At 37.7% G+C, this 15,859-nt stretch overlaps 1 protein-coding gene across 1 annotated transcript in view; it reads right to left on the bottom strand.

Annotated features, from left to right (window-relative positions):
• Positions 1 to 15,859, bottom strand: part of ABI3BP (ABI family member 3 binding protein) — a 265,954-nt gene that overhangs the window by 126,917 nt on the left and 123,178 nt on the right. The window contains exons 9-14 of the mRNA XM_065913797.1: positions 15,731 to 15,823; positions 8,731 to 8,808; positions 6,771 to 6,845; positions 5,951 to 6,025; positions 5,036 to 5,107; positions 4,478 to 4,552 (exon numbers count right to left, since the gene is read on the bottom strand). Of these exons, the coding sequence (XP_065769869.1) occupies positions 4,478 to 4,552; positions 5,036 to 5,107; positions 5,951 to 6,025; positions 6,771 to 6,845; positions 8,731 to 8,808; positions 15,731 to 15,823 (468 nt within the window). The remainder of the gene's footprint in view (positions 1 to 4,477; positions 4,553 to 5,035; positions 5,108 to 5,950; positions 6,026 to 6,770; positions 6,846 to 8,730; positions 8,809 to 15,730; positions 15,824 to 15,859) is intronic.

Genomic DNA, 15,859 nt, shown 5'->3' with positions numbered 1-15,859 from the left:
GATGGCATCACTGACTCAGTGGACATGAGTTTTAGCGAGCTCTAGGAGATGGTGAAGGATAGGGAAGCCTGGCATGCTGCAGTCCATGTGGTTGCAAAGAGTCGGATACAACTGAGGAACTGAACAAAACTACCTTTGCTTCCAAGGGACTTCTGGAAGATTGATATGATGATATATGTACAACCATTTGAATCTCTTAACATAAGACTGTTATGCAAATACAAAATCATATTATTCCAGTGAAGAAGTACTCCAACAAGCATGTACACATGCATGCAGATGCACAACTCATCGGTGGGGGTGGGGGTGGGGTACTGAGAGCTTTCCCAGAACTCACTCTATAGTAATAGAAATCATAGTCAACTGGCCACTCTCCAATAGAACATAAGACCAATTCTATGGCATCATCAGAGAGACTGACTTTTCTAAATGATTGTTACAAGCACTTAAGTATCTCTAACACGTGGCCAACTTTTTTATAATACAAAATTTATACATAAGTTTACATTTTGGCGTATAGCAAAAGAGCAGATCTTTATAATTTCCTTTTAGTATTTTAAGAAAAGTTGGATTTTGCCAAGGAAGTCAAAATCAATCAACCCTACTTCAACATACTTTAGAGGAGGTTTAAACAAAATAAAATTCCAAATAATGAGATCACAAAATGCTGTGCTAATGAGGCACTGGGGCCAATAAGCTCAAAGTGGGGAAGAATATGTTTGATGACTACACTTCTCAGATTTCCTAGGACAGTCCAAATTCCAAATACCCTGTCCCACTCTTGCCATCAACTATTGAAATGATTTCAATATTCAACATGCAAGTTAGAATTTCCATATAGGTTTTTATAGCCAAAAGTAATATAGAAATCTTTATGAGAGCATGCACTTGGATCATTTGATACAGAGTATGAAGTAAATGTGGAAAACAAATCTAGCAAATTCTGAAGCAAAATGAATTTCACAAATGGTATTGATAAATGTTTAATGGTTGATGAAGAGACAAGCAGCCTCTGGCACCCAAGTGCCGGCCAGGCACTCCTAGCTTGGCTGCGGCGTTTGCCTACTGGACATCAACAGTTGAGAACACCAATATCAGACAAGCTCACCTATGACCAAGATGGACCAAGGCAAAAACAAGACCATTCTGTGATTGTGTGGAACACAAATGCAAGAACACAAAAATTACTGTCCTCATATCCTGGCTATCTTTATCAATCACAACTATAGTCTCACTCCTTTCTTGCCTTCTAGTTAAGAATCATCAAAACTTTCTATCAGATTCTTCCCATTTTCAGACAATATCCAGTTCAGAGCAAAGCTTCACTTTCTTAAACCCTCCCCAGAATTACCTAACACAAGGCTAAATCCCATAAGACATCCTTCCCAACACCCTCTTACTAAGAGATCCACAGTTCCTCATGGCCTACCGTCTCATTGTTACAATAAGTAAATAAACTTAACTTTGTTCAAATACAGCTGAAGGTAACTGACAGAGTAAATACAGATGCATTGTATTTCAACATAGAAAACAAAATGTGTTCATTTCACTGTAATAGTATGATTAATACCCGCAGAACTATATAATTTTTTCAAAGGATATAACAACTAAAAACAAGACAAATGTTTTTTATGGACCAGCATTCAAGAACTATCTCTGCCTCTCTCTCTCTCTTCTTAATTCTCAACTAATTGCATTAGGAAGCCATGTGAGTAACTGGAAAATACAATAATCATATATGTTGAGACTAAACAGGAAATAGAATCTTAGTGCATGTATAAATTCACAAAACCAATCAAGAAACAAAGACTGAAATGAATGAAAGGATTGTGTGACTATATCAACTTTTAAAATCACAAATAACACATATAATCTGAAATTGAACATGTTAGGAAGATCCCATGGAACACTTAAATAAGAGGTAGATGTGAGCGTTAAAAGCCTTAGCAGAAACAAGAAATACTTAACCACCCACTTTGAGAAATCAACTTTACATTGATTATTTCCGGCCCACTGTCCTGTTATTGACCACATTTGATGCTTCTTATCTGCACCATGTGAAATATTACAGACTACAGTGAAAAGCTGGTGCTTCTTCAACTTCAATGCTCGTACAAATCACCTGGAGATCTTGTTAAACAGCAATTCTCGATTCATTAGATTTGAAGTAGAGCCCAAGACTCAGCCTTTCTAACAAGTTCCCTGGTGATGCTAATGCTGCCTGTCCAAACATCACACCAAGTAGCCCAGGCATAACAATTCAATATTCCAAGGGCAGACTAGGGAGTTTCCATGGCTGATTCGTATGCCTGCAACCATATCTACTGAACTCTTAGAGCCCATGACAAGCTCCAGCACTTCATCTAGACGCGGCTGGCAATTGACGGATTTTGAAAGTTCTCTGGCATCCTGAGGTGGACCTGGCAGGAGTGAGGCAGCTGAATAATAAACTGCTTCCTGCTGCATTAGCAGCAGTCCACCAGGGCAAAACCAGAATTAAAGGAACCTTTCTTTTATTGGGATTTCCAGTCTCATCTATCTGTATCCTCTTTGTAACTTCACAATCTTCACCTCTATTCTCTCTATTCCCCAAAGCTCACTTCAACTCTGGCTTTATATCCTAGGCATTAAAATCACAGAAAGGGTTTCCTGGAGGTTTTGGTCGGTTTGCTCTTATATAATCATAGACACCAAAAATCTAGAGGTTGGTCAAGAGAAGCCCAGGAAAATCTATGTCCCTATGTTTATAGCCTAAAAGTTAAGAGATAAAAGGGACCTAAGTGGCTGCAGTCCATGGGGTCGCTAAGAGTCGGACACGACTGAGCAACTTCCCTTTCACTTTCCCCTTTCATGCCTTGGAGAAGGAAATGGCAACTGGCTCCAGTGTTCTTGCCTGGAGAATCCCAGGGACGTTGGAGCCTGGTGGGCTGCCATCTATGGGGTCGCACAGAGTTGGCCACGACTGAAGCGACTTAGCAGCAGCAGCGGCAGCTAGTGGTGTATTAGTTCAGTGGGCCCTAACAGTCCTCGGTCTGGTAGGTGTGATGCTTGTATAGGCTGGGGGCTTGGAGGGGGCTCAGGTAAGCTCTGCCGTAATGGAGCAGATAAACCAGCACGCGCGCCCACAGATGAGCCTTGTTCCATAGGCAGTGCCATGGTGGAGCATGAAACTCCACCCGATTTTATACTCAAGTGACTCAGGTTCTGAAGGCAGTCTTGCACCAACAATTAGTAATTGCAGTAGAATTTTAAGGGCAGGGACATGGGGAATTAAGCCTTAGAAAGACCCAATTTAAGGCTTCTCTAGATTGGCTGACAACCACAGCCAACTTAGAGATGTTTTCCCACTTGAGAAAACTAGGGGAGACCGTAACAGACACACAGTTCATTTGATGCCATCTTTGTGTCTTTTGCTAAGATCTGAATGCATTACACTCACCAGAGAAAGATAATTTGACTAAGATCTATGTGTCCAAAAGCCCATGCTCATCCTTTCTCAAACCAGTCATACGCTGAACTACTTTCTGAAGAATATCACAGAAAGGTGGTGTGTTTAATGTCATTACATGAATGTCTAACTACATTACATGCTGGTTATATGTGCTAAAAGAATCACAACTAGAAGGTTCACAAAATTAAAAATAAGTGAAACAAAAATCATGGAAGTAATCACACAAAGTGGTTTGTGAGGTTTTCTTACAATTCTCACATGCTAAATAATTTCTTTCATTCACTGCTAGACATCAAAGAAAAGATGTAAAGGTAAAAACTTTTTGAGAAAAAAGAAATCTGTTTTTTGAAGAGGAAAGCTATTTCCCTCAATCAGTTTTAGTGTTAGAACACAAGAATTTTCAGGAGAAAAAAGCTGATTGCTACAGTTTACAAAAGAGCGAACTAAGATCCAGAAAAGTAGAGAAAAATAGCTAAAATATGTGGTTGGTAGTAAAGCCAGAACTGGAACCAAGGTCCAGTATTAGTGCTAAGACCTGTGGTCTCTCCTCTAAATTACAATATGTTTACAGATTTTAGGACTCAGTAATAATATCTTGCATGTCGTAAACTCTCAAATGTTCACTGAATATTTTATTGAAAAAAGAAGCAAATGTCTACCTGCAAGGGAAATATTAAATTTATATTGTTAAGTAAGACTACCGTAGAGCTTATTTTTGTTACTGTTCTCATGTCACAAAAGAGATGTCTAGAAATTCAGTGGGCCAACTTGCAGTTCATCTTCTAGCCAGACTTCTAACTATATATGCAGACATTAAAACACAGATCTTTAGAACAAATGCGAAAACATTTTGCTTTTGTATTGAGAAAAATGAAATTAATCTAAGCACCAAGAATAGATTATAGCTTTACCATTTACTACAAATATATGGATAATCAATTAAAAGAACCTATAGAAATAAAAATAAGAGAAGTTATTCAATACTGTTGCTCCAATCTATTTTTTTTTTTAAAAGAATGTAATTACCAGTTTGAGGCAGTAGAATTTTGGAATCTTCAGATATTTTACTTGTAGGCACAATTCCTGGCTTTTCACTTGAAGCTACAGCAAAAAAAGAAATGGAATTCACTGAGAATTTTTTTTTTTGAGAGGATAGAGAGACAGAAATAGATTGCTCGTGTCGTTAAATGGCTACCAGTAGCCTGAAATAAAAAACACACACTGATCCAACTAAACATCATTATATACCAACAAGCAATCAATACACTACACTCATTCAGAGGGCATTTGAACAGGGTCTAGACGGTGACCAGAGTTTGGTGTCATACTCTCAATGTTTCTGAGGACAGAAAACTAACAAAACTGGCTCTCTGGAATTAACAGACTAATAACTGTTATTGAATTTGTAGAAAACTCAATCAGAGAAAAAAATGTTTTAAATCAAGTCAACCACTTGTTTGGCTGAGTCAGACTGAAATCATCAGCTCATTGAGGTTTGCACAGCTAGGATCCAGTCAACGTGTCCTACAGGATTAAGCAGTCACCACCCACAACTTAACAGCAGATTCAAGGTACTGTTATTACCCAAGGTGCCCCCAGCTTTCTCAAAAGGGAAAGGTGTTTTTGCCTGAGGAAATTCTGGAAGCCTTTTCGGAGCTGCAACAAAATACACAAGAGATGTTATGACTTGAAGTGCAAGTAAGAGAAAAGGTTTTTAAAATCTCAAGCTTGCAGAAACAAAAAAACAAACACAAAAATGCAAATGACTCAGGAAAGGTAAGGGACTGTTAGTAGTACATAATTTTTCTCCTGTGTTTCAATGATAGATGATATAAGACAGCGTCTTTTTTCTAATTTTTATAATCAAGCCACTAAATTTAAGGAGTTTGGGTTCTTCTTCTCACCTTTATTAAACTAGTGTTCTAATTTTTTCAGCAGTACATATGTGTGCTCTCAGATATATTTTGTTTCAATTCAAATCAAGCACATCTAAACTAGACAATGTTCCTCCAATAGCTTTTAAAAACAGAGTTGCAGTAATTACATGTCTTTATACTTAAGTTTCCCCCAAAACTTCCTTGATATCACATTCAAATTCTAAGAATTCTAAGAAGCAGTCGATAGAAATATCGTAAATATATCTTCTCTTTCAAGAGAAACAGTTGAGTAAAAAGCTATTTTGGAAAAATACAGAAAATAATTTATTCAGTCACAATGATTTTGAATTAAAAGAGTCAAATATAATATCAAAATATGACTACTCCCAAGGAAAATAGCCAAAGGATTTATATAGACAACGACTAGTTAGTACCCTAAGTTATAAAATAAAGAATTTATAGCATCTAAGGGTTTGGCATTCAGGCATTTATTGTTCTAAAAGCCATGTGTCCCTTCTTTTCTGTGAGAAGGTAAATTTGAATGAGTTAGCCTAAGGGTTTCTTTCAGGCATGCATAAAATTTCCAAGGAAATAATAAGCTATAGTGTTTAATAATTTTTACCTAGAGTGCTCAGTGGCAATTCAAACCTAGGTATTAAAATAGTTTGTGATGTTCCGGGGGTCCTTCCCCTGAGAACTGCAATAAAGAAGAATTCAGTTAGAAACACCCCGAGTCAGGATTTGACATTGTGACTTAATCGTATCGTGTGAGGCATGCTCATAATGGAGGGTTACATTGGGCAGCTGATACCTTTCATGGAAATAGCTGGCTTCCCCTGGAAAGTTTTTACACAGTTGTATTAATTTGAAGGTCTACCTTTGAATGACCATGGTGTGACATGGAAGATCAACATCACAAGGACAGAACAATATATGTACATGCTGCTCCTTTTTCAAATTTTTTTTAGGAGAAGAGAATAAAGCAACTTAGATTCTCTCAGGCCAATAAACAGCTAACTTGCATGACATGAAATTCTTAGTAAAAAGCATTACACTTTTGAGTAGTCTCCTTAAGTTTACTACACATAAGCCTAGGAAAAGCCAGCAGAAGTGGGAAGCATAGACACAGTCACGACTCTCACCGCTCCAAGCTTTGTAGACTAGAGGGCTGGCATTCTGGTTTTCTATGCCTCCCAAGAGGCTGGTAAAAAGGGTGTGCAGTTAGCAGCTAACATCCAGAGCTGCCTAAAATATTAGTCACCAGGATCAAGGCATGTTGTTAACTCTTTAAAGGAACTGATCCAAGAAATAGGAAGATGAACTACTGCCTGTAAGGGAGGAAAGAAAGTGGGGAGGATGGGAAGCCAAGGCACTGAGGTTATTTTTCTATGAGGGTTGGGGAGGTTTTTGTTTTTAAAGGAAAAAAAAGTTCTTAGAATTACCCAGTGTTGTTTCTGAAATGTCTAATGCACTAGACACAGTGGGTTTAGTGGTTCTTGGAACTGATTCAGGAGTCACTGGAAGGGAAAAAAGACGACTTTATGAATTAAGACAAAATGAAATAACTCAGGACCATAAGTTTCTGTTGCTGTCCTTTAGAATTAGAACTGACATGTATACACACCAATTCTTTTCAAGTTAATTACGGTAAGGGCTCCCTGGCTCAGCCCAGTGTCTGAACTGACACCTCCTTCCAACCATTCCCTTCTGGGTTTGTCCACTCTCCAGGTATTTCAAAAAGCACATGGAATTGACCCTCATGGAAGCACTTAACAGATTATTCATAATTTCTTGTGTTCCTTTTTTTTCTCTTTATCTCCAGAACTTAGCACAAACTCTGGAGAATAGTAAGCAAGCACATGATAAATATTTATTAAATGAGTTAATAAATGGGCAGCTAAAAGAATGACCCAGGGCAAAAAGATTTATTTAGAAACTATTACAATATAAGAATTCTCTTTTCCAAACTGCAGTCAACATGCAAAGCTTAGAAGAGGGTTGAAATTATAAGGATTCAAGTGCTCAGTCACAGAGCACTTTCAAGTACTAGATCAAAGGTAAAGATGACCCTCAGGTAAATCGTTTTTGAGAAATAAGAACCAGGATCACTGAAATCTGGCATGAATTGTGAGCTACACAATTCCAGAATTTTGTAGGGTAAGGATATGAAATAAACACAGTAACAGTGAATAATAAATTAAGAAGTTTGTCTAAGCATTTCTGAAGTGGAAAGTCTCAAGGAAGTTTTGGCAGAGAACTAAGAAATCTATAGACGCCCTCATCATATACTATGCCAAGAGAAGAAGTATAATTGGGAAAAGTCGATAGAATCTCCACTGGGTCATGCCTATCCATTTTTGGTATTTACCAATTAGACTGAAGTCAGAAAACTACCTAGGAATTTCATTCAAATAGACTACTCCAGCATCAGATTATACCTTTTCTTCAATTTCTATGAAGGTAGGGAGGGGATGGAAGGCCCATCTCTCACCTTCAGTCAGGACCAAATACTTCTTACTCTGTCAGAAATATTTTTACTTGAATAGGTTTATTGAAATCAGGTCATTTTATTTCCCTGCCAATCTTTATCTTCTCTGTACAAGTCTTGAGTCAGAGTTTAGTACAAGGTAAATATAACTGATTTTTCAATTTACAGCAATTTTATGGATTAAAACCTCACTTTAGATTGGAGTTACTTTGCTAAATGAAGATTTAGGGGAATCCTTGCTAGGTATTTGTTTCACAGAGTCCTGAATGAGGTGGTATTGCTCTGGCAAAGACTCTGTAGTTCAGAGAATAATGTGTCCCTGATGGGCTGGACTTGGGCAGTTTGTCCACAGAAAAAAATGCTGAACGTTTGTTTGTTAGTAATGGTTGATAAACTGGGGGAAATGAACACTGAATTTATTCTTTAAAGGATTTTTTTAAATGAACTATTATGTATTTTCTTCCTGAAGGTTGTTAATCTTCAAGAGCCATTTACTAAATAATTCCAGGATACTTTCATAGATATCAAAGTATGGATAATGGTATTTTTTTAAACCAATCACTTGTGAAAGTGAAGAACTGAAAAATGCTCTCATGTCTTCTTATAAATGGAAAGCACCAAAACCATGGTATTACATCTTAGTATAAAAATATTTCAGAATGTTGAGGTAACAATTTTCACCTGGAGTGAATAATGCAGGTTCTATTGTTACAGATCAGTTATGTAATTCAATTGCTCATTTTGCATCTGTTGTTTCCCCGAACATTAAAGACCCAGAGTCTCCTATTGTGTGCTTATGATCAAAATGAACTTCCTACTGGCTCTTCACTGAAAAAAAAAATACAGGCTTATCACTTAATATTTGAAAAAAATATGTATTTTCTCAAAGTTAATAAACATAGAGATCTCATTACCTGTTATGGGCAGTGCTGGAATTTTTTCTACCTCTGGTGTTTTAGATTCAGCAGGCAATGCCAAGGTTTCATTCTTAGCTAAAAAATCAGAGAAAAACAATTTACCTCACTTCCTCATAATAGTGTCCAAATATAATTCCCTCAAAACAACCAACAGACTATTTCAAGACTATTCTGCTCATATCCCTTCCCACCAGGCTGTCAATACAATTACTGTGAATTTCTGCCAGTGACTAGTATTGGTAGTGACAGTCTTCAGGATTCCTTCTCATTAACCCTAGGTAATACTTTAAGATCTAAGTTGGCACTGGAAGGAAGAAAACAATGACAACCCAGTATTTGGCTAGCTGTCAAGTCATTCTGATTCATAAACAGAGTTTCTTGAAGACATAGGTTGTATAGCAAAATGCTCCCTGGAATTTTATACTCAATTACTGCTAATTTTTTAAAAAAATCAATGAAAAGAAATTATCCATTTTTATATATGGTAAAAATGTAATAGGCTATGGCAATAAAGTTTTAGAAAAACATAAATAATGTACATAGGAGACGAAGATATTTGAAGATATTTGTGGTTAAAAAATTAAAAATGGTTATTTATTTGAGCCACATATTAACATAGATCTTTTCTTTGGGTCTGTGTGGGAATTCAATGTAAAAAAATGAAATCTGTTTGTTTTTTTTCTCTTCTGACAACTATTCAGGAAACTTCTAAAATTCAGGTATTCTTCTTCAATGAAAGTACATTTCTGTGCCAGAGTTGCCCAGTGATTAAGATATTCTCCATTTCAAAAAATGCACGTAGGATTAACTCGATTCATCAATTTGGCACATTGAATCAATGACCTACTTATAATATTTTGAAAGTCTAGTAGCATGAAAGAATTCATTTTTCTTTGAGATATGCTGATCATGTCACCTTGAACTGATTATAATCAGATGGGATTTTAAGTCTTAAGGCCATAAGGAACTCCTTGGGTTTCTCAACTTTGGCACTATTGACATTTGTGACTGTATGTTTTCTTTTTTTTTTTTAATTATGGGGGCCTTATATGAAATGTAGGATATTCAACAGTGTTTCTGGGCTTTATGCCCTGGATTCCACAGCTGTGACAACCAAAATGTCTCTACTATGCTTAGCCGCTCAGATTCTGACTCTGCAACCCCAAGGACTGCAGCCCACCAGGCTCCTCTGTCCGTGGGATTCTCCAGGAAAGAGTATTGGAGTGGGGTACCATGCCCTCCTCCAGGGGATCTGCCCAACCCAACCCAGGGACTGAACCCAGGTCTCCTGCATTGCAGGCATATTCTCTACCATCTGTGCCACCAGGGAAGTCCAAGAATACTGGAGTGGGTAGCCCATCCCTTCTCCAGGGGAGCTTCCTAACCCAGGAATCGAGCCAGAGTCTCCTGCACTGCAGGAGGATTCTTTTCCATCTGAGCTACCCGAGAAGCCCTAAAATGTCTCTGCTGCTGCTAAGTTGCTTCAGTCGTGTCCGACTCTGTGCAACCCCACAGACAGCAGCCCACCAGGCTCCCCTGTCCCTGGACACTGCCAAATATCCCAGAGGGGAAAGAAGGGGAAAAAGTGAAAGTGAAGTCGTTCAGTCGTGTCCGACTCTTTGTGACCCCATGGACTGTAGCCTACCAGGCTCCTCTGTCCGTGGGATTCTCCAGGCAAGAGTACTGGAGTGGGGTGCCAGACGAAGGGGAGGGAGGAGATAAAATCTCCCTCTGTTGAAAACTACTGATCTAATCTGTTCTTTCAGAGTTCTTTAAGGATGCAAATTTTGTAACTTCCTCCTGCAGTTTACATCACTGCCATAAAGATCATTTTCTTCTTTTCAGTTAACATGGGCACAAAATACTTATTTTTTGATGATCTTAAAGACAATTACACAGTCATCCCTTTCACAAAGACCATGGAAGCAAATCAATTTTCAGTCTGTATCATGGAAGCATACAATAGATTCCTAGAGTTAATGATTCTCAGGAGTGGTTTAAACCTCTAGAAACAGGCGTCACAAGTGCTAGTGTCCTCGCCTTGGCTATCCGTCAAGTGTACATTCTCTATTTCTGGGCATGTGAAACTGCACAATATTTATACAACAGAAATGTTTAATGCCACTGTTCAATTAATGTAGCAGGGCATAACGAGAAGGGGCTTTTTCTGGAATAACTAGAAAACTAAACAGATTCAGCATAATTTTATGATAAATCCTTTTTAGATTTCTAAATCTCATCAGCATGTCTTTTCTGCTCCTTTTGTAGTCAGAACTTTGGTTTAGAACCACTGTGATTGTTGGCACAGGAGAAAAACCTTCAGATTACAATTTTTAAAATTTATTTTTTAATTGAAGGAAAACTGCTTTTCAATGCTGTGTTTTCTGCTGTACAATGATGCAAATCAGCTATAATTACACATATATCCCCTCCCTCTTGAGTCCAAACATTGATGAGCTCTAGTTTTGTTATTTTCAGCATGTAACAAAGGAAGGTTTTTTTTTTTTAATGTAAGATTATAAGGTTTATCTTCAATGTTCTTCTTTTTCAGTGTCATCTTCTCCTTCAGGATGATTTTTGCTAATCCCTTCCTTCTTGTGTAATATCCTACGCTCTTGGTGATTCCTTGGCTAACTAGGACTATGCATTTATTTATTAAAAAAAATTATTTATTTTAACCTCCAGATCCTAGATTTTCAGGCAATGCTCTGAACTGCTTTGTTTTAGCTCTTTATCCATGCCCTTACAGGGCAATTACATTAAACTAACATTAGGCTGTTAATGAAGAAAAATGGTTAACTACCTTCCCAAGAGGTATTTGTATTCTCTACACATCACTAATTCCTTATAGAGGCATGTGTGCATGTGCTCAGCCATCTCCTACTCTTTACTACCCCATAGACTGTAGCCCGCCAGGCTCCTCTGTCCATGGAATTTTCCAGGCAAGAATACCAGAGTGGGCTGCCATTTCCTCCTCCAGGGGATCTTCCCAACCCAGGGAACCAACTCATGTCTCTTGCATCTACTGCATGGGCAGGTAGATTCTTTACCCACTGCACCACCTGGGAATATTGTATTTCTAACTATGGGACTTCAGACATAAGAGAAATTGGTGGAAGGGAAAGATGCTTGAGTGGAGACTCTTTATGACTCCTATCAAGCCATGAGTATTCACCCACACTATGCATGTACAATCAGTCCTGGCAACAGCAGAGTAAAAATGCCGTGACAGCGTGGCCTACAACCAGGAAACTCCTTTTCCTCTCTGATCCTTCTGTATCTTTTTTCAACACAGTTGTTTCCTTTCATCCTTGGCAAGCTAGGTCTTGGCTTTGGCAAACCATTCCTATATCCCTGGGAAGTGTGTATATCACTAGTTTTTATTTCTCTCATTATTCACATCATGTATTCCCAGAACAAAAGCTATTAATTTCTTGATGTCCCATGTTGGGATCTGCTAGATTGAGGATATTATTTTTAGGATTTGCCCCTCACACAGTACGATTTTTCTGAATGACAGTGATAAATAACTTCAGGAAAGTTTATTTCTCCCTCACTGGTATAAAGAAATGTTTATGCTCACTCTTCATTTAAAAAAAACAGCAAATCTAAAATGTTATTTGTGAACATAGTCTAAGATCGTACATTTGATGGATTTATTGGACATTTTCAAACATATTGCCTATCAGTCTCTTCAAAGTGTCAAAAATGTGCCATGCATTAAAGATAGCTGTTTCCCTGGAAATAAGTTTTAAAAGGCATCTTCTATTTGCATAGAATTTTCTCCACTAAAATCACACGAAATCCTGAAGCCTTGGTGATTTGTATCAGAATAAAAAAAGCAAATAATAAAGCAAACAAAAAAAATCAAATGTTTAATTCTCTAAGTTAGAGAAAGCAAAAGACTGAATTGATATTAAGGTGGCAGGTGGAAATTTGCAAAAATGAAACAAAAAAATTAGGAGATAGATATTATCAAAACTAAGAGCTAAAACACCTCCCAGTTCAAAAATGACAGCAGGAATCTGGGGAAAATCCTGTTCGTTTTCAGTCTCCTTCACAAATCCTGATTTTTGTATTTTGATGAACAGATTAGGGGCTGAATCCTTAAGAAATCAGTCAGCTCCTTCCTTTTCTTTTCCTTCTAAACAAATCTTTCCCAGGCACAGGGCTAAGTCCACAGGCTCTGGGCAGAGAACTGGTGAGTGCAAGAGTTCTGAGCTCCAGTTCTAAACACAGCTTCACTGAGGGAATTTACTTTGGAATCCTCTTGGCTTTAGCACAGCATTTAGAGGATATGGAGTTGAGTCTCAGGTTTTATAGCTAATCAGGATGTGATCAACTCTGATGTACAAATTAAAGAAAGGAAGCCTAGAATCGCTCATCTACATTCTTGTAAGTAACTCACCATAAGACTAACAGATATGAATATTTTTACAGTAAAAATGTAAGGACTACACAAAATCACAAAGATCTATTGGCAAATATATTTACATCTTAATAAAATGGTGATGCATCAATTCTGAAAATTTTTCTAAAATTATAAAAGTAATAGTCCTTTGATTAATCCTCTCTACTCACTTAAGGCTTTGATCCTCTTTCTGCCAGGAAATTCTCAAATTATAGCTAAGGAGAACTTAAGAGTCTGCCTTTTAAAACTGTTACATTCTGATTGCCTCACATCAAATAAGTGAATAGGTCAAACTTCTAGTGAGGGAGGAGAAATTAAGTCTGAGGTCCCTGCGTGTGTAGGTACCATGTCTGTGTAAATCACCATCATGTCTCTTCCCCTGCCACTTGTAGTTCTGATATCGAGTTACCTTTACTAAATATTTGCTGAAGAAACGTTGCTTAACAGGGGCTTGGACCTGTTTCAAACTCGTAATATGTGAAGATTCAATTATAACAAGTGCTAAAGTTCTTAGCTAGTTCAAGGGGAATATTCTACATTTTAAAGTCTTTTTCAGTTTCTACTACATCATGCCATCTTCCTCCATATTCATCAGTGGCCCAGGACATTTACCAGAGATACATTTTCCAGAGACTTTAGAGAGAGGTTCTCAAATTGTGGTTTCCAGACCAACAGCATCAATGTCACCTGGGTACCAGGCAGAAATGCAAATTCTCAGGCGTCACCCCAGAAACAACTGAATCATTGGTCTGAATTCTCTCTATAGCAGAGGATCTCAACCTTGATGAAGTATGGTGAACCCCAGCAGTGTAACACATCCATCAGAGCTTCTCATGTTTCATCAGGGTTGAGATCCTCTGCTATAGAGAGAATTCAGACCAATGTGATACTCAAATGCAGCAACTAGCTTAGCCCACTGGCTGCTCCAATTATTTCCTGGGTGCCCTTTAAAGGAGTTTTGCTGTTTATTTCCCCAAATTGTTGTTTTATGTTTTGTTTTTTGTTGTTGTTGTTTTATGTTTTTTAAACACTAAAATCACATCAGGTTTTTTCTGTGTGTGTGTGTGTTAAGTCGTATGAGTTGTGTCCAACTCTTTGCAACCCTATGGACTGTAGCCCATCTATGGGGCTCCTCTGTCCTTGGGATTCTCCAGGCAAATATATTGGAGTGAGTTGCCATGCCCTTCACCAGAGGATCTTCCCGACCCAGGGATCGAACCTGCATCTTTTACATCTCCTGCATTGATAGACAGGTTCTTTACCAATAGTGTCACCTGGGAAACCCTCAGGTTCTTTCTAAAAGCAGGAAACAGTATCAATCTCAAGTAAATAATAATTCAAACAAACCTGACCTTTACCTCAGTTCCCACTGAAAATATCTAGCGGTCCCTTGATAGTACAGTATGATAACTATAATTTACTATATAAATGTGTATATTTTGGATAATTCGATCAATATTCACTCTTCTTTCAAAAATATAAAGTAACTATTTCCCTATAGAATGTGATTTATTTGAATACCTCCAACACTTCATCCTGTCTACTCTTTACTTCTTTTTCCAATTTTTTATGATAAAAGATACATAACAAAAATCTTAATCATTTTCAAGTATACAGATCAACAGTATCGAATACATTTCCAATGTTGTACAACCATCACCACCATCCATGTCCAGAACTTTCCTTATCTTGTAACACTGAAACTCTGCACCATTAAACATTAATTCCTCATTCTTCTCCTCCAGTCTCTGGGAGCTACCATTCTACTGTCTGTCTCTATGAATCTGTCTACTCTAAGTATTTCAAATAAGTGGAGTAACAGTCTTTTGTGACTTCTTATCACTTAGCATCATGTTCTCAAGGTCCATTTATATTACAGTAAATGTCAGAATTTCCTTCCCTTTTAAGACTGAATAATTATCCATGGTGTGTGTATATATATATATGTATATATATATATATACACAGACACATACATACATATACACACCACATTTTGCTTATCCATTCATCTGTTGATGGACACTTGAATTGTTTCCACATTTTAGCTATTGTGAATAATGCTGTTGTGAATATGAATGTACCAATATCTCTATAAGACTGCTCCCAATCCTTTTGGTTGTATAACCAGAAGTGAAATTGCTGGGTCAGGTAGTTTGATCCTTGATGCTCAGATGGTAGAGCCTGCAAAGTGGGAGACCCAGGTTCATGTTCAATTCCTGGATCAGAAAGATCCCCTGGAGAAGGGAATGACTACCCACTCCATTATTCTTGCCTGGAGAATTCTATGGAGAGAGAAGCCTGGCGGATTACTGTCCATGGAATCTCAAAGAGTCAGACACAACTGAACAACTAACACTTTCACTTTCTTTCATGGTAATTTTATTTGTAATTTTTTGAGGAATGGAATACTGTTTTCCACAGCAGTTGTACAGTCTTTTATTCCCATCCACATGTACATGCTTGTCCCTTACTTTTCCCTTCAAGATCTCCAAAGAGCTCATTTGCTAGATACCTTGGACATACCATGAATATCAGTGCTGGTATAGTCACTGCAAAGTTCACATATAAATCTTGGCTGCTTACCTAACTGTGTCTTGATTGCCTCTGAAATCTCGAACATTATGGAAGTGGGAAGTTTTACGGTGGTTTCATTAAGGCCTGGGATAACAAGGTGGACTGCAAGAAAACAGATGCAATAAAAGAAAATGCATT

The sequence above is a fragment of the Muntiacus reevesi genome, chromosome 21, assembly GCF_963930625.1.
Source record: "Muntiacus reevesi chromosome 21, mMunRee1.1, whole genome shotgun sequence".
Taxonomy (NCBI): domain Eukaryota; kingdom Metazoa; phylum Chordata; class Mammalia; order Artiodactyla; family Cervidae; genus Muntiacus; species Muntiacus reevesi.
This window is presented reverse-complemented; position numbering and strand designations above follow the sequence as displayed.